The sequence below is a fragment of the Saccopteryx leptura genome, chromosome 5, assembly GCF_036850995.1.
Source record: "Saccopteryx leptura isolate mSacLep1 chromosome 5, mSacLep1_pri_phased_curated, whole genome shotgun sequence".
Lineage (NCBI taxonomy): Eukaryota > Metazoa > Chordata > Mammalia > Chiroptera > Emballonuridae > Saccopteryx > Saccopteryx leptura.
In genome coordinates, this window is record NC_089507.1 from 157,378 (window position 1) to 175,826 (window position 18,449).

Sequence of the window (18,449 nt, forward strand, 5' to 3'; positions counted from 1 at the left end):
TCCCACTGACCACGTCCCTTTCTGGGTCGGTCCACACCCTCTGACCAAGTCCCCGCCCCAGGCCCGGCCCCAGTACCGGCCCCAGTACCCTTCTCTCTCCGGGTCCCGGCCGAACACGCCTGCGCCCTATGACCACGCCCCGGCCCCGCTGGGCTCCGCCCCCACCCTGCTGCGGGGTGGGAGCCGGGCCGCGCAGCGCGCATGCTCCAAGTGCGGCGCCCCCGACTCGGCGCTCGGCTCTGTTCGGGCATTTCCGCCTCTTTGTTTTAAACTCCGGACGGGTTTTTTTCTCCGGCTCTTGGGGGGGAACCCGGAGGGAGCGGCGCCCCCTCCCCTCCCGGCGCTGCCCCCGCGTGCGCCCCGCTCGTCCGCAGCCGAGACGGCAGGTCAGTGAGTCCGCGCCCCGCCCGGCCTGGCCCGCGGCGCCCGCTGCTCAGGCCGCGGCCTCGGCCCGTGTCCGGGCCCCGGAGGCTCCGAACCCGGCCCGTGCCCTGCGCCCTCGTCGGCCCGGTCCGCAGTGCCCGACACCGACCCACAGACCCTCGGGACCGGACCCCACGACCGGCCACCGGGGAGGGACCGGGAGTACCGACCCCAGGACGGGCGCCGATGAAGGCCGACCCCGGGACCCAGCAGGCAGGGACCAGCAAGTGCTGGACTCTGAGACAGGTCCCTGAGCAGCGTCCAGCCGTGGGAGGGGGCATCGAGGAGGGTCCGAGACCACTACGGGTCACCAAGGAGGGCTGGGAGCCTAACACTGGTCAGACCCTGAGACCCGTCACTGAGGAGGGTCAGACTCCAGGACCGGGCTGGGTCCAGGGAGGGCCGGGACCCTGAGACAGGCCAATGGAAAGGTCAGGACTCGGGGATACACCCACCAGGGAGGACTGGGACCCTAGATCCAAAGAGGGCTGGGATGCTGGAACCATCCTGTGGGCCCTTCTGGGACCTGAGACAGCCCCTCCCGCGAGCTTGGGACCCCGGGATTGTACCAGGAGGCAGGGCTTGTGCCATGTGACAGGCTCCAAGGATGAACAGCTAGGTCCTTAGGGTCAGGATGCTGGGGCAGGGCCATGAAGAAGGCCGGGCGCACAGGGGAGGACCAGGACCCTGAAAAGAGCTGAACTTCCAGACAGGTCTCCAGGGAGGCCAGGACTCCTGACAAGTCTCTGAGAAGCACTCAGGCCTCACGAGTTGACCATAAGGAGTACTGGGACCCAAGCTAGGCCCCCAGGAGTTGGAGCCCTGGGACAGGATCCAGGGGTGCCCTGAATCTCCCCAGGCCACTCAACTGGACCCCCATGCTATAAAAGCTCTGGGGCATCAGGGATCCTGGTCACCTCAGCCCCACAGGTGCACCCCCTTCCATGAGGCCCCAGAGCACCCTGACATCTGAGCAGCAGGGCCAGCCCCACAGACATTCTGACCTTCAGCAGATGCCTCCTGGCTGGATATGGCTGGGATGTGGAGGCAGATGTGAGGCAGGGCTGGGGCCCATCCTCCTGGCTCTGGGTATTCAAGAGGGGCTCCTAGTCCACGCTGGCTCTCAGGCCAGCAGTGTGCCCACTCCCCAGACCCAGGAAACTCTGCTATTTTCCCAGCTCATGCTCCCGGGCTGCCAGCCTTACCTTGGCCCTGTGATCAGTGTGTGGCACCTTCGGCTGCTGCCCTGCTCTCCCTCTGGTGGTGTCACCAAACTAGCCCCATTCTCCACCCTTTATCCAGAGTTGAGAGGTGTTTTCAGTGTCCAGGAGGTCCCAGGAGGGGTGGGTCCAAGCGGGGAGTGTGGGCTTCGGGGTGTGTTTTGGGGGCAGTGGGCCCAGTGCAGGAAAGTTGGAGCAGGCAAGGGTGCATGTCTGGTGACTTGGGCACCTTCTCCACTCCAGGAAAAGGACATCTCAGAGGGCCTTGGGATGGGGCCTTTGCTTCTCTGACTTTCTTCTAGAACTTGCTTGTGTGTTCCTTAAATTCAGAAATGATGAAAAAGCAGGGCGTGGTGAGTTCTGTACTTTGCCTGGGGAAAGGCTCTAGTGTGTCCAGTTAGACGCTTCTGGGGGGCTTGAGAGAAGGGAAGGCAGCCCAGCCCGGACTGGCCTCCTGGCACGAGGTCAGCAAGCAGCACTCTTACTGAGTGAGTGTGTGAACCAACAGATGAGAGCAGTACTTTTAGAAAGATCGGTTGCCTTAGGCTTGCAAACTTACCCAGCACTCGGGCAGTAGGATGAGATACACATCTAACTCCAAGCGGTATGGTCTCCCAGGGGAAACACTCGAACTAGTCAGTTCGGTGTGGCATCTTGTGCCACGGCATCACTTGGTTACGTCGGAGAAAGCACTTTAGATTTTCAATCTGATGTTTCCTAGGACCAAATCTTAACCAACGGAGTCCCCAAGCAGTCCAGGTTCAAAACTTTTATTTGCCAAGTATAACTACACTTCTTACTTAATGTTTACTTCTGATTTTTTTTTAAATACTTTATTTAAAACTTAATTTTCTCTGTTATGCTTTGGAAAAGATTTGTAAAACTGGGCTTTTGGTTTGGTTAGGTTCTCTATTTTCCCACTTTCTGAACTTTAAAGGTGTGATTATGCTGAGTGGTTGTATTATTTATATATTACTGTCCAGCAAATTGCCCCAAAACTTAGTACCTTAAAAAACATCACTTTCTGTGGCTCAGGAGTCTGGGCACCACTTACTTAGCTGGGTCTCCTGACTGGGGTTCTCAGGCTGCAGCCAGGGTATTGATGGGGGCCCCATTGGGGAGGAGTCAGCTTCCAGGCTCCCTCAGGAGGGGCCAGCTCCTTCCCACGTAGCTCCTCTCTCCCTGGGGCTCTCCATCCGGCTCTCAGAAGAGCCAGCTACAGAACGGGAGTGAACAAGAGGGAGGCCAGTCTTCATGACCTAATCTTGGCAGTGACATTCACCCCTTTTGCCATATTCTGTTTGTTAGAATCACTGAGCCCAGCCCACACTTGACAGGGAGGAACTCCACAAGGATGTGTGTGCTGGGAAGGGGTGTGGGTCGCTGGGGCCATCGTAAAGCCTGGTACTTGGTAGGTTTCAGTTAATATAGGGCCTCTACCTGAGGAGTAAGTACTCCAGAGGTACAGTAACAAAATAGTGTGCAGAGGAAAGTGTTAAAGAGCCAGCCGTCTCTTTAATTGCAAGGTTCCTCTGATGTCACCATAAAGACTGAAACTACTGGTACTTGGAGCTCACATGTGAGGGAAGGTACGTTATAGATAGGAAAGAGTTTTGGAATTTCCCTGTAGCAAAGCCTACGTCCCCCTGCAAATTGAACCATAGGTGTCAGTGATGTTGAACTCTTTGATAGCTTCAAGTGCAATGACTTTAGATGTTTCCAGAGCATCATTTTATTCCTGCCAATGATATTGCTCCAAAAATTGTAAACTGACCTTTGTAAGAAGTTTTTATAAGATGTAAGATTCCAAAATGTTTTGGGTGTTTGGCCTTTGTAAATAAAGGATGCTCCCGGAACCTGTGTCTAGGTGTTGCGACGCTCGGGCTGTTGGACTCCGATGCCTCTTTCTGGCGTTCTGGGCTGGGGCTGAACCCAGGGGTGTGAAGGGCACCTACCCGGGGCTGACACGGAAGGCACCCCTTTCTGCCACCCTGTTCTCTGGACCCACTGGTGGGAGAAACTACCTATTTGAGTTGTTTGATTTAAGCAGGGTTTGTTTTGGTCTACACTTTTACTCTTTAATCTGTTAAATGGCAGGATTTGTTATTTCATTTGGACCTTTATTTGGTTAATGGCTGGAATAGAATTTAAAGCTGAAAATGTAATTTTCATTTACTGCTGAAATATGTTGAGGTTTGGGAAGAGTCTCTTATTACCTTTCTGCTGTTTGCTGTTAGTATTTCAAAAATGCTGCATAATCGTTGTGCTTCAAAAAGTGAAACTATTATTCTTCACTTCTACAAGTTGATAGTTTATCATTAAATTTTGAAAGGTGAGACCTTTGGAAATAACAAGGCTCTCTTCCTGACGAGTTGTGTTTCTCCCTATGGAGCTGAATTGTATGAAGGACAGGATTACAAAGAACACTGATGAAACAACATATGACAAGAGGGTTAAGGTGTGACCTTTGCTTTAGGTGCATTTGCAGAATTGTCCATTGAATTAAGCAAAACTGTCATTGATAAGAACTAAAACTTACTAGAAAATAGAGTTCTTAAAAACTGATTCTTAGGTTGATTTTTTTTTTAAAGAGAACAAACATATAGGTGAATTCAGGCAGTGGAGGTTCAGTGAATTTTTTTTCTTTTTTTAAATACATCAGTATTTGGTGGACTTTACTACATTAACAGCAGATTCCAGATGTTTAGCAAGAAATAACACAAACAGTAAGAAGCTGTCAGAAGACCTCCCTGAAGCCCCCTGATAACTTGTGGGTGTTGTGGGTCCTGTCAGCTGCTTCAGCTCCTGATTAGCAGCAAGGCCTGGCCAGTAGTAGGTGCTCAGCAAAGGATAACTAGACGCCGCTGTTCGTGGATGCCCTTGCTGGCCCTGTTTGAGGGTGTCCTGATCCTTTTTTTTTTTTTTTTTTTTTTTTTTTTGTATTTTTCTGAAGCTGGAAACGGGGAGAGACAGTCAGACAGACTCCTGTATGCGCCCGACTGGGATCCACCCGGCACGCCCACCAGGGGCGAAGCTCTGCCCACCAGGGGGCAATGCTCTGCCCCTCCGGGGCATCGCTCTGTTGTGACCAGAGCCACTCTAGTGCCTGGGGCAGAGGCCAAGGAGCCATCCCCAGCGCCCAGGCCATCTTTGCTCCAATGGAGCCTCGGCTGCGGGAGGGGAAGAGAGAGACAGAGAGGAAGGAGAGGGGGAGGGGTGGAGAAGCAGATGGGCGCTTCTCCTGTGTGCCCTGGCCGGGAATCGAACCCAGGACTTCTGCACACCAGGCCGACACTCTACCACTGAGCCAACCGGCCAGGGCCAGGGTGTCCTGATTCTTGCAGCCTGCAGGACTGCTCTGAGCACCTTTGCCCATCACGGGAAGCACAGTCACAGGTAGGAAGCGAGGGGCAGAGGAGGGTGGTTAAGCTTTCCTCTTCTTTTATTTCAAGTGATGTCATTTTACTTTTCTATCCATGCTTTATTTGGGAAAAAGGAATGGAGAAAAACAATGAATGATACAACAAGCACCCTTACACCTCTCCTAGTTCCCATAATTGTTTGTGTTGCCATATTTGCTTCATGTCTTTCTAAATACATAGTTATTGTTGTTGAGTCATGACAGTGGCTGCAGCTGACCTGCACATTTCCAGAGCACCAGGACCCAGGAATGGGGTGGTCTCCACATGGCTGCAAGCCATTGTGACACCTGGGAAGTGGGCACTTTTTCTCATGTTTGCTAATATCCTGTCCAATTTAAATCTTCTGGCTGGGTGTCTCCAGAACATCTTCCACGGTGACTTTCCCTTCACCAGACACAGGCAGATCCTGGCATGGCACTGGGGGGCCATACTTCCTTCCTGTCTTTTCGTATTGGGCTCCCACTTCCGCCCCCCACCATGGACTTTGAAGACCGCCTGTCTGGATTTTTCTGATGCTTCACTGTGCTGCTGTCCCCAGTGTGCTCTGTGGACGGAGTAGAGTGTGGGGTGCTTCGTGCCGTGCTGCTGGAACATTGCGTCACCTTTGGGTGTCCCTTGGGTCAGTGCTGCTGGGCACAGCTGTCCAACCCTGGTTTCCAGGGCCCTATGGGCTGGATGGGTCTGCCAGGGAGTCAACGCAGGAGAGCCCTGGAGTCCAGCACAGGAGGCTAGGGGCAGGCCTTTGTCCTGGCTGAGGGCAGACCCACATGCCCACTGTTACATTTCTGTGCGGGGCATCCACAGGCTGTTTCGTCGTTCCTAATGGGCACAAGGGTGAGTCCCACTCCCATTGGCTTTGATGCTTTTAGCAGACTTTATAAATGGTTTAGTGGGTAGAAAGTGTTTGAAATTGTTTGTGGAAAGATGACTTTTGCTTTCAGACCAAGTAAGTGCCTTTCTTCCACAGAGATGGGCCCGGCTAGAGGTGGTTAATTTTCCCTGGCCTTTCGTTAAAAGGCACCTGGTGAGGAGGTGGCCATCAGAGATCAGAAGAGGGTGTGTTAGGCAGCTCAGCTGCCCTAGCACAGTGCCACAGACCTTGATGGGAGGCTGAGTCCAAGGTCCAGGTGCCAGTCAGTGTGGCTCCCGGGGAGGACCCACTTCTCGCTGTGTGCTCACAGGGCACCGATCCTGTCACGGGACCCCCTCTCCAGTCTCACGATGAATCTAAGCCTAATCACCCCCAAAGGCCCTGTGCTTAGGGGCACAGTTCAGTCTGTACCAAGGGGCTCCAACTTCTGCCACCTGTTTATTAACCTGTTTCTTGTCTCTAGACTTGGGAGGATTGTTGCCTAATGAAAGCTTTTCCAGAGTTGGTAGCTACTCTGTATTTTACATGGTTGGGAAACTGGCTCTGCTGCTAGTAACTGCCATTTTTTAGATAACATTATGTTCGTTTTCTACAGCTGCATAACAAACCGCTACAAGCCTGTGGGCTTAAAACAACACCCCCTCATTAGTCACACTTCTGGGGTGGGCACAGTGTGGCTGGCTTGGGCCTGAGAGGCTGAAGGAGCGTGTCAGCTGGGCTGTGGCTCTTGTCTGCAGCTCCAGTCCTCTCCCAAGCTCACTGGCTGTTAGTGGAGTCCCTTTGCTGGGGACACCCTCAGCTGCTAGAGGCCCCAGTGCTGTGGGCAGTTGACATGGCATACTGCTTTTTGCCGGGCCAGCCGGACTCAGCCCTCTGACTGCTCCCCTGACACCAGCTACAGAGGGCTCTGCTTTGAAAGCCAAGCGATTGGGTTGGGCCACTGGAAACTTGCCTTGTTTTAAGGTCATTTGATTTGGAACCTTCATTCCCTCTTCAAAAGCCCCTTTGCCACAGTTGCTAGGTAACAAGGATGCAGAGGGGTGTATATGAGGCCCACAGTCTTGGCCACCCCTGAACCCTGTCCCCTGGCCTACTCCCCAGCCCCAGCACACTTGCCCCTTGCTCCCGAGGAGCCCCTGGTTACCTGGTCAGTGTTCTCCTTGAGACGCAGCTCCTAGGTACCTGCAGACCTGGAGAGGGGGCCTTCCTGTGCCCAGCGCCACAGAGCAGGCAGGGCAGCAAGTGTCACCCGCAGTTCCAGAAGAGAGGTGGGGTGACAGGGAGTCACTGTCCAGCACAGTGCTGGAACCCAGTGCGTTCCAGTCGGGATGACCCGCTGGCTGTCAGCTTTGCCCTCTGGGCTTTTGCTTCCACCCCACGTCAGCCTTTTTCATGGAGGGCGTGTGTCCACAGCCACCAGTATGATCTTGGGGTCCGACAGCCCTTTCACTGCGTGTTTTTCATGCTTCCCCCAAGGTTGAGTCTGAGAGTTGAGAATCACTGTGATTATGTAAACGTTCTGTTGCTCACTTCATTCTAACCTCCCCTCCCCTTTCTCCTTATGTTGCCTCCTGTTCCAAATTCACAAGGATCACGTCTGAGCCTGTGCCTCTTCATCCCCTGTCCTTGTCCTTGTCCTTGTCCCCGTCCCTCCATTCCATCTCGAAGCCTCATCTGGCTGTCCAGAGTGGGGGCCTCATCAGCCCAGGCAGACCAGAGAAGGGGTTATCGAAGCTGCTGTCCTGGCCCCCAGGGCGGAGGGAGCAGGTCCCTGTGGAAAGCCTGGGCTGAGTGATTGCAGGGTCACCAGGAGCGGGTGGGTGACTGGGAAAGACTGGAAGGCCGCCAAGCAGCGTCAGGGGTCAGGGTTGGGGCCTCTCGGGGGAGGCCCGGCCGCGGTCACTCTGGCCAAGGCCAACCGAAGGACTGGGGATGGGCGTGTCAGGGCAGGCAGCATGGCCATCACGGGGCTGAGGCCTGGGCCGGGGGCTGTGGGTTGGGGGCCTGCAGGCCCAGGGCGTCCAAGAGTCAGAGGGGTGGGGGGTGGACTTTGGGCAGTGGGGGTTTGCAGGTAACATCCTAGGCACTGAGCACTCTGGTTGTGCCCTGCCAGAATGACTGTTCAAGTTATGGCTACATTGTGTCCTCAACAGAGGACACAGCAAAGGAAAAGGCATTTGGGCGAGGTGGGGGGAACCAGGTGCTGCCTCCACAGTCCTGTGAATTCCCTGCCGAGCTGCAGCCAGCATGTGTGGAGGCCTGGCTCCCGTGTGTGTCCCACGTGTGTCCTGGATGCGCCCTGCCTGGCTCCCTCCGGACTCCAGGCTGGAAGAAAGCCGCTCGCAGAGGCATGCTGGTTGTCCCTTCCAATGTCTAGTTACAGCGGGCGACTCCTGCCATTCGGGGAGGTTTTCAGCCGACCTGGGGAACTGTCACCAGCCAGGTTCCCAGGTGCCAGCCCAGGGCCACTTGCTGGCTTCTCCAAGGACAGGACCTGGTTGTCATCCAGGGAGGGTGGGATTCAGTGCCTCACCACACTGGCCACCGTGCTGGGCCGCACCCATGGCCAGCACTGGTATCAAGGTAACAGGTTTGGGGAGGGGACAGACTGCCAACTGGTGCAAAGTCTGGCGGTGTCCAAAATGTTCTATTTTGTTTCCAGTTTTTTATTTTTATTAGAAATTGTTCTTTAGTGTTGATAAAATTAAATATTTTTTTGTACACATACACAGTTATGTTCAATGAAAAATCACCCTGGCCTGTTTGGCAATGAGTATGTAATGGGTCTGTGGCATTTTACCTCTTTGGTCAGCTCTGATTGGTGGTGTCTGGACAGGCAGGGGTCTGATGCAGGGTCATTTTCACTGTGGCCACATGAGGCCACGTCTTCAGTTTATCTTAATGAGGACAGCAGCCTAGCAAACTGAGTCTCCAGCATGAGACTGGAGGCTGCATAAGAGGGAGGACTGAGGGGAGTGTCCACTGTTAGCAGTATGGGACCAAGTTCTGTTTATAATGTTTCTTTTCCCATTTTAAAATTTCATGTAAATTTATGCAAATTAGGAAATTGACAAATTAAGACTCAGTGAGAAGGTGTTGACAAGACTTGAGTGTATAAACCTCAGGTCAGGGAAATGCACCCCTCCTGGAGGCCAAGCAGAAGATGGGGGGCTCCCTTGCTCTGACGGCCAAGGTGTGTGTGCCCCAAGGGTGTGTGTGCCCCAAGGTGAACGGCTCCGTGTGGGGGGTGCTGTGGCCCTTCCCGCGTGCGGCCTTTTGTGACACTCCACCTCCAGGAGCTGGTTGTAGGCTCCAGCTCATTGCTGAGCCGTACACATTACTCATACTCCTTCCTCTGTTGTTGGGGGCACAGTGTTTTCACTTTGGGGTTGTTCAAGCAGAATGCTGGGAGCACCTGTGTGTCTGAAACGTAGACGCGCACATGTGTGCAAGAGTTTCCGTAGTGCATGCACCCCGGTGGACTGCAGCCGTGCAGTGGAAGGCCGATCAAGCCAACTGCTGCCCCAGAAGGAGGGTCTGGTCTCGCAGCAGACTTTCTGGGTAGCGTGGTCAGGCTCTCATGTGTCTCCTGGTGGGTCACTGACAAAAGTGAACAGGCTACACTATGCTTATTTGGGTTTCTCTCCTGTGAAGTGCCTGTCCCGTTCCTTTTACAGCTGGAGCAGGGTTGGCAGCCCTCTTCTCTAAAGGGCCAGCAGCAGATTGCAGCTTGGTGGCCATGCGATGTTGAAATGCCTTCGTTCCAAAGCAGGCAGGACACAGGTGTGGGCGCTCAGCCAAGCCGGGGACTGCTGTCCTTGGTGTGTGGGCACGCCCTGCCATGCTGTGGCTTTCTGCGCCCAGGGTTCTGATGGTTGATGTACTTGTCTTTACAAGTTGATTTTACTAGCGATCTCCGGTGTGTGTGCCTCTTCTTTTTTGTTTTCTGTCTTCCTCGCCGAGGTCATGATGAGACCCCCTACTATCTTCTAAAGCAGGGGTAGTCAACCTTTTTATACCTACCGCCCACTTTTGTATCTCTGTTAGTAGAAAAATTTTCTAACCGTCCACTGGTTCCACAGTAATGGTGATTTATAAAGTAGGGAAGTCACGTTACTTTATAAAATTTATAAAGCAGAGTTATAGCAAGTTAAAGCATATAATGATAATTACTTACCAAGTACTTTATGTCAGATTTTCACTAAGTTTGGCAGAATAAATCTTTATAAAACAACTTATTATAATTAAATCTGTCTTTTATTTATACTTTGGTTGCTCCGCTACCGCCCACCATGAAAGCTGGGACGCCCACTAGTGGGTGGTAGGGACCAGGTTGACTACCACTGCTCTAAAGGTTTAAAACTGCACCTCTACATTGGTCTTCACCTACCTGGATTTGATCATCTGGGGTAAGGGTGGGCCAGACACTGCTATAAGGTAGGAGTTTAGCACTTTTCCCCCCAATTTCATCTCAAGGAATAATTTTCACTGTACTTTTTAAATTGTAAAATACCCCTTTTTTGGAGATACAGTTGTCACAACCTGAAGTTAGAGTTTTATAGTTCGGATGGTGTCCTTTGGTGAGTGTTTGGTCATGTGACCAGGCCGCAGTCCTGACCCAGAGCTCTCTGTCCCCTCAGCAGCCCCACGAGCCTCCTTGCCAGTTCCCACACAGCCCAAGCTGCTTCCTGGACTGTGTCCAGGGCATGTGCACGGCACGGGCTGTGCACCAGGCTCCTCTCCAGCTCAGAGCATCCGTGTCCCGTGCCCCCCTGATGGACGATGGTCCCTGATGGACGATGGTCTGCTCCTGTCTCCTATCAGCTGTCCGTAGCCTGTCTCCACATGGCTCCTGGGGAAGCTGCTCCTCCTAAACAGATCTTTTATTAGGTTAAAGACATTTCCTTCCATTCTTAATTTGCAAAGGTTTTTTTCCCACCATTGATTTGAGAGAGAGAGAGAAAGAGGGGGTGTAAGAGGGAGAGAGAGAAGCATCAACTCCTTGTTCTCGTTAGTTCCGTTTAGTCGTGTACTCATTGGTTGCCTCCCCTGTGTGCCCCGACCAGGGTTGAAGCCACGCTTGATCCACTGTGCCACCTGGCCAGGGCCAATTTGCTAAGTTTTTTAAAAACCTGGAATGGAAAATTAATTTTATCAAACGATTTTTATGCATCTGGGGGAAGATCTTATCTTTTTTTTTCCTTTTTTGTCATAAATTACATTTACTGCTTCTGTTAACCCCCTTGTACTTTAGGGATAAACCTGGTTTGACGAGCACAACTGGGCTGTCACCTGAGCTGCTATAGAGACTGTTCCCGATTCTCACACTTGTCGGGCAGGGAGCGAGGCACATGCTCCCCATCCCAGTCTGGTCTGGTGGGTGTGTTACGACAGCCTCATGAAACAAGTTGGGAAATACTTTATGGCTTCTCTGAGAGTGCTCTTTGAGGTTGGGTCGATCCCAGGTTATTCAGAGGGGCTGCCCTTGAGACCCAAAACCTGAGTGCTTTGCTGATAAGTTGACAATATTACAGGTGTTCTTGGTTTTATGTGTTTACAGCCTCGATTCTAACGTTATTTTTCTAGGGATGTATCAATTTTATACAAATTGGCAACCTGTTGGCATAAAGGTGCTTATACTCTCCCGTTGCTCACATGTCACTTCCTCAGGGAAGCACTTGCTGCACACCATCCCCGCTCTCACTCTGAGCACTTGCCACCTCCTGCATGGACACACTGTGCCCCCTCGTCAGGGCTCCCTGTGCGCCCACTGCTATGGGGTCCGTAACTGTGATGGCTAAGCTGCCGCCACCCCAGCCGGGGTGCACGAGCACGTGGCTGCCACGGGGGGCAGTGGGTATGTAGCAGCCGCCTCTGTACAGCCCTCTGGGAGGGCAGCAGCCTGCTGACTCCCCACAGCTGACTCCCTGGCCAGCCTCCCTCCCTCCCGCCTGTTCTGCAAAAGTTAATTGAACTTCAAAGAGTAGTTAGTTTATTGTAAAAATGCAATTATGGAAAAACTTGGAGTAGACATGGTATAAACTGGGTATTATAAGAATATCATTTAGGTGTTTTGTGGCCCATTGCTTCCAGGTTTTATTTGTCCACTGCAGTTAAACCACAAGCATTTCCTGTGGCGTTCAGGGCCTTGACTTCAATACATGCACCTTCCAGAGCCTCAGACGACCCACCCTCCCACCCACTGCCCTTTCTGCTGCTTTGTGGCTGCCCCTCGCCCTCACCCCCATCGGCACTCACGTGGCTCCTGCTCAGCGAGACCCCAGGCCCCACGTGAGCACCCACTGCCCTTTCCGCTGCCGTGTGGCTGCCCCTCGCCCTCACCCCCATCGGCACTCACGTGGCTCCTGCTCAGCGAGACCCCAGGCCCCACGTGAGCACCCACTGCCCTTTCCGCTGCCGTGTGGCTGCCCCTCGCCCTCACCCTCATCGGCACTCACGTGGCTCCTGCTCAGCGAGACCCCAGGCCCCACGTGAGCACCCACTGCCCTTTCCGCTGCCGTGTGGCTGCCCCTCGCCCTCACCCCCATCGGCACTCACGTGGCTCCTGCTCGGTGAGACCCCAGGCCCCACGTGAGCCTCGCAGAGGCCCCTCCCAGGTCCCGACACACGTCGTGTGCTTGTTGCTGTGTCTGTTGTCTGTCTCCAGTCAGAGCTGCCTGCCCTCATCCCCACGGTGGCCCAGAGCCTGACTTGGAGCCTACGAGGAAGGGACCCTGGTACGTGGTCATTAGGCGAGTGGCCCTGAGAGACACCCTGCTCTTTACCCAGAAGTTAAATAATACAGTTAGCTCTTCCCTGTCCCTGCCCAAGGCACCAGCCTCCCACCAAGTCATCTCTGAAATTCTTCCCTCCTCTGGAGTTTTCACAGACCTCCATCCTGCCTCCTGGGACACCAAAGCATGTGATGGAGCCTATCCCTATCCACGGACCCCCATGCACACCCTTATCTCCCCCACCCAGCAGCCCCTGGGCTTCAGTGACACCAACTGCCCCAAAGACCTACTTGTGTCTCTCTGCTCAATGCTGGCTCTTCACTGCCATTAATTCTTGTTTTCCTTTTGGTTTTAAGCAAGTCAAGGAACAGAGATGTTCAGTGAGCGAGGCCAAAGCCATTGTTGTGGCAGGGACATGGGCTCTGGGCAGCATCTTTGGGTGACACTCTCCTGTCTTCTGTCTCCACAGGCCTCAAAATGTAGCAGAGGGTTCCTGGCTGCCACATCCAGGTAAATGCAGCTTAAACTCTGATCTTTCTCTTACCTCGATTTATTTTTTGTGAGCATATTGTAGCCTGAGACAAAGTCAGCTCTTTAGAACGCCTTTAAAGCATATTTCTGAGTGCTCCAGAGCTGATTGGGCTCAGCGAGCCACATAAGTTCACATTTCCTCCTGGTCAGTAGTTTTGATTGTCCTGCTGTTTGTTGGCTTGGTGGGACTCTGGAAATTCTAGTAAGAACTTAATTATGGGACTGTGTCCCATGTAAATGACATGAAATGAAGTAACAGGTGTGTTTCTGTGCTAGAAAATGGAAAATCAGCAAAGGACAGAAGGGAGGCGCAGAAGCAGGGACGTGGAGTGTGGAGACGCGGCTGCCAGGGGGTCACAGCGTCACAGCTGAAGCCTGAACGCCAATGCGGAGGCGGAGGGAGGGGACAGACGGCGTCTAGAGGAGGTGAGGAGAGGGGGCGTCAGCACTCGAGGGGCTGAGTTCAGTCCCTGCTGGGGTTTCCCGTCTCCACCCTGGGAAGCGCCTGTGAACCTGCCGCCAGGCGGGTGCTTCGGACATTCAGACATTCGGACGGGCACAGGGACCAGAGCCTCGTGTCACTCCCCCCCCCCCCAGCCCCCTGGTCCAGGTGGGCAGGCCCAGCTGGGGTCAGGTGTCCAGCATGCAGTGCTGCTCAGGGGCCGCATCTGCCACACTGGTGGCCTTTGCACTTCCTGAGGGCAAGAGGGCAGCTGGTCATGGGGCCCAGCCTGCAGGACCCAGCCTGGACCTGGAGACAGGCTGGTCTTGTCTCCACATGTGGGTGGTCAGTGGGCACAGGGCCTCTTTTCAAGGCTGCTCTGGACTGGGCCTCAGCCGGGCACTGCACAGGGCTTCCCTCTCCCTCCCTCTTTTCTTGCCCTTTATGACCCTGATGGTATTGAAGGTGACCTTCCTCACTCAGAGCTTATCCTGTGTTTCCTGGCGGTGAGACTCGGCTGTGTGCTTTCAGCAGGAGTCCCGTCACGGGCACTGTGTTCTTCGGGTTGTGACGTCAGGAGGCAGACCTGCCCTCCATCTGGTCCCTGCCTGGGTGTCACTTGGACATTCAGTAAGTGATTCTGTGGGGTTCCTCCCCCCTGTGCCCCCTCTGCCTTTGTGGCTCTTTGGCGGGGGCACCGTGAGATTACAAGTCTTCTCTTGCTCAGCAAGGTCTCGCGCTGAGAGCACCGTTGAGGACTCCTGAATGCTGTGTCTGCACTCACTGTCGTGGGCCGTGACTTTCTGCTTCGTCCACGTTTATCAGCGGTGTTCTCCCTCTAGGAAGTCTGTCACTTCTTCTCTGTCTCCGTGTGGACTCCTGGCTTCTGTGTTGTTCTCGAGATTATAGTCTGATTTATTCTGACGCTGACCCTCACCCCAGGCGGTAGTCACTGCTCATCTTCATGCTCAGGTCCCCTATGCTCTGAGCACAGGGCTCTCTAGGTCCTGCCTTCCTGCCCAGCCTAGGGTCAGCTGCATGGCCAGCCACCCCGTTCCTCAGGGTGGACAGTGGTGTGTACACACAGGACTGGGTGCAGACAGCTGGATAATGGAGGCTGAGTACGTGGATCTATTGACCACTATCCCCTGGCCATGTCCCCAGAAAAGACATGCACGCTGCTGTCTACAAAGAAGACGCGGTCTCTGCTCCCAGTAAAGGAGATGGGGCCCCGACCCCATAAAGTAGGCACGGATCCCAACCCTAGCAAAGGAGACACAAACCCCGATCCCAGCAAAGGAGACATGAACACCAACCCCGGCAAAGAAGGCGCGGACCCTGCTCCCCGCTGAGGCCAGAGGCCCCCTTGTGTCGGTGTGATTGCGGACTTTGTTTCTGGCTTTAAGTTTTTGTTGGCAGTTTGGTCGGTTGGTGTTGGGGAGACATCTGTTGCTGAGTGTACTGCTGTGTGGGCGGAATATCTGCACATTGCTGAGCATGTCCTGGTGTTCTCTGTGGCCAGCACGTAAAGACCAGGCCAGCTAGTGGACCTCACGCCTGGGCAGTGTCAGAGGACAGTATCTGCAAGTCAGCACTCCCGTTTCTGCCTAGGAATGTTTTTTTTGTTTGTTTGTTTGTTTTTTTGTATTTTTCTGAAGCTGGAAACAGGGAAAGACAGTCAGACAGACTCCCGCATGCGCCCAACCGGGATCCACCCGGCACGCCCACCAGGGGCCAAGCTCTGTTCACCAGGGGGCGATGCTCTGCCCCTCTGGGGCATCGCTCTGCCGTGACCAGAGCCACTCTAGCGCCTGGGGCAGAGGCCAAGGAGCCATCCCCAGCGCCCGGGCCATCTTTGCTTCAATGTAGCCTTGGCTGCGGGAGGGGAAGAGAGAGACAGAGAGGAAGGAGAGGGGGAGGGGTGGAGAAGCAGATGGGCGCTTCTCCTGTGTGCCCTGGCCGGGAATCGAACCCGGGTCCCCTGCACGCCAGACCGACGCTCTACCGCTGAGCCAACCGGCCAGGGCTGTGCTTGGGAATGTTTGAGGGTGATCTTCTCTTAGGGAGTTGTCTCCTTTCCTTCCAGCTCTCCAAGGTGGTGCTGGGTCCCTCTTCAGTGGGCCACTTCCCGGAAGGTCAGAGTTACCTGGCCGAGGCTCTTGCAAGCACTTGGTGGAGACGACATGCAAACCCAGGAGGGCTCAGAGCAGCTGCAGCGGCCGACACGTCGCTTCCTGTGGCGTTAGTGTAGCAGGAGCCTTGGCTGACTCCATGCAGTTTTTACTGAGATGCCACCAGAGCAGGAACCCTGTCCCACGGCCGTGCCTGCCTCCAGCGTGGCGGGCAGGCTCAACTCCCAGGGCCATTTTGGGAAGGAGGAGAAATGAGGGTGACCCACCAACAGTGTCGCTCTTGTGACCTGCCTTCTGTGCACAGTTGACAGTGTTATTGCTGGTTGCAGGCACTTTGTTTTGTGAGTAGAGGTAGTCGGGCGGTCTTGCTGAGAGCTTGCTTCACTGGTGGCTCGTTGATTCCCACAGGTTTGAGTGTAGGGACAGCTGTCTCCAGACTTCCTTCCTCTGGGTCCTGCCTCCTCCTCTGGCGCTGGGGCCCTGCCTCCGCTTCCCTGACATGCTGCCCCGTGCTGGGCACAGCCAGGTTTTCCCCTCATACCTCATCTGAACGGAAGTGTTTGTTGTTCTCTGGGCGGTTTGTTTTCTTGTCTCTCTTCTCAGTGGCATTGCACAGTGAGCGTGGGCACTGTGGCCGGTGCGTGAGGGTGTGCTCTCTGGCTGCCGTCCCTCCCGTGAGTGCTGTGCAGCCAGCTGCCCTTGGTGACATCACTAGCCCTTTTGGCCTTTGACTCTGACAGCCTGCATTATCTGTTTTGGTCTTTTTGTACAGAATTCTACTAGTAATGCTTGTTTTCAGAGCAGTCATTCAGTGAGTGTCCCTGCAGCCCTGCTCCCTGGGAGGCATCTGTGTTGGTTCCTACCTGCTGCCACTACAAATCACCATAAGCTTGTGGCTGTTCTACAGGGCAGAGTCCAAAAGGGGCCTCACTGGCCAAGGTCCAGGTATTGTGGGCTGGCTCCTGGAGGCTCCAGCCTTGGAGCGCTCACATCCCTGGCTTACGGCCCCACCTTCCAGCCAGCAGTGCCACGTCTCAGGGTCTCTGTGTGGCCCTCCTGCCTCCCCTGAAAAGTACCCTGTGATGACATGGGGTCCATCCGAGTGACCAGGTCATGTGCTATCTCGAGGACCTCTTGCCATGTGAAGTGATGTGCAGGTTTGGAGTAAGACCTGAACAACTTCGGGGCTTTTTTCCTGCGGCCTCGGGATGTGTTGACAGACCCCGCCTCGTGGACCCTGGGGCCCGGCAGGAGAGACAGCACCTCCCCTGAGGCAGAACGTGCCAACACCTGGGTGCACAGATATCTGGGCTTTCCAGCTCACGTTGTATGCTGCACTGGTGTCCCATGGGATAAGTGACAGGGACAGTGGTGCCCCCAGGCCAAGGGTTGCTGCGGCCCCAGTGAGGGCAGGGTCCTGGGGCGCTTGGGTCCTGGTCCCGGGGAGGATGGTTAGAGCCCCTGCTGGTTCAGTGAGCCAGTGTTGCAGCTCCCCCGCCCCTCGCCAGGGTGCGTTTCTGTGTTTTCCACTTTGAACAACTGCAGTGAACGTCTTTCGAAATCATCCAGGTGTTACATTTCCAGCCGTGGCACCTCGAGCTGGCAGCCCTCCGTCCCGCCCTCTTCTCCATCTTTTTTAATGGCAGTGACACCTGCTGTGACCTCACATCGGCATTCAGCTTCAGTTTGGGAGGCTCTGCTGCCCTCGGTAGTGTTACTCGGCTCCAGGGATCTGGAGGCCGAAGTGGAAGAGGGGCCTCACCTCCACTGCAGTCATCTGTCCCCTCAGCTTCCCTCCCCGGGCCCAGCCCGCCTGCTCCCCTCGCCTGCTCCCCTCACCTGCGCTGTCCCGCTCACCAGCCACTCCCTGCTCAGTCCTGCACAGGAAGAGCGGGCAGTGTGTTTGCAGCCAAGTGCTGCCCCCTGGGGTGCTTGATGGGGCAGCCCGTCCCCCATGGACCAGCTGAGTTGCCACCATGCCCATAGAGTGGAAGGTTGGGCAGCGCCCGGCTCAGGTGTGGTGCCAGCCCCCACCTTCCGTGGAGGTCTCCTGGAGGGACGTCCTGTGACTTCATTTACCTTGATCCTGAACCTTTGATGAAATACACCCGAGTATTTCAGATATTGATTAATGTGCATTTTTCTCTTTCAGAAGCCAAAGATGTTGACCAGAAAGATTAAACTCTGGGACATAAACGCCCACATCACCTGCCGCCTGTGCAGCGGGTATCTCATCGACGCGACCACGGTGACCGAGTGTCTGCACACGTGTATGTGAGAATGTTCCAGAAAGCCGTGTGCATGTGGGACTGTCTGACCAAGTGTCCGCATCTGTGTGCATGTGAAAATGTTCTGGAACATGGTCTTTGCCAGTTTCTAGCTGTCTGCTCTTTGATACTTTGGCTTTTATTTTTACTAAAAGCTTTTAGCTCAAGCACAGGGCAAAACACAGAAGCAGGAATAAAACGATCTTGAAGATAAATGAGAATCATTTCAAATTAAAAATTATGTGGTTAATTTCAATAGAGATATCATTGAAGCAAACTAAACACGAGAATAATTTAGTTATTTGCATAGAACAGCTAAACTAGGGACTGTGGTGTGACAGAGTATTTATTGCTGCTGGGCAGAAATGCTCATCTCCTTAAACCAGGGGTCCCCAAACTACGGCCCG

General features: G+C 54.3%; 1 protein-coding gene across 2 annotated transcripts in view; it reads left to right on the plus strand.

The window, feature by feature from the left end:
* The first annotated feature begins 193 nt into the window (after positions 1-193).
* PCGF3 (polycomb group ring finger 3) overlaps positions 194-18,449 on the plus strand; it is a 43,554-nt gene continuing 25,298 nt past the window's right edge. The window contains exons 1-4 of one of the 2 annotated variants that reach the window (XM_066387003.1): positions 194-386; positions 13,140-13,180; positions 13,478-13,627; positions 17,928-18,045. In XM_066387003.1, the coding sequence (XP_066243100.1) occupies positions 17,937-18,045 (109 nt within the window). In that variant the 5' untranslated portion in view covers positions 194-386; positions 13,140-13,180; positions 13,478-13,627; positions 17,928-17,936. The remainder of the gene's footprint in view (positions 387-13,139; positions 13,181-13,477; positions 13,628-17,927; positions 18,046-18,449) is intronic. The other variant, XM_066387002.1, reaches the window with a different exon arrangement.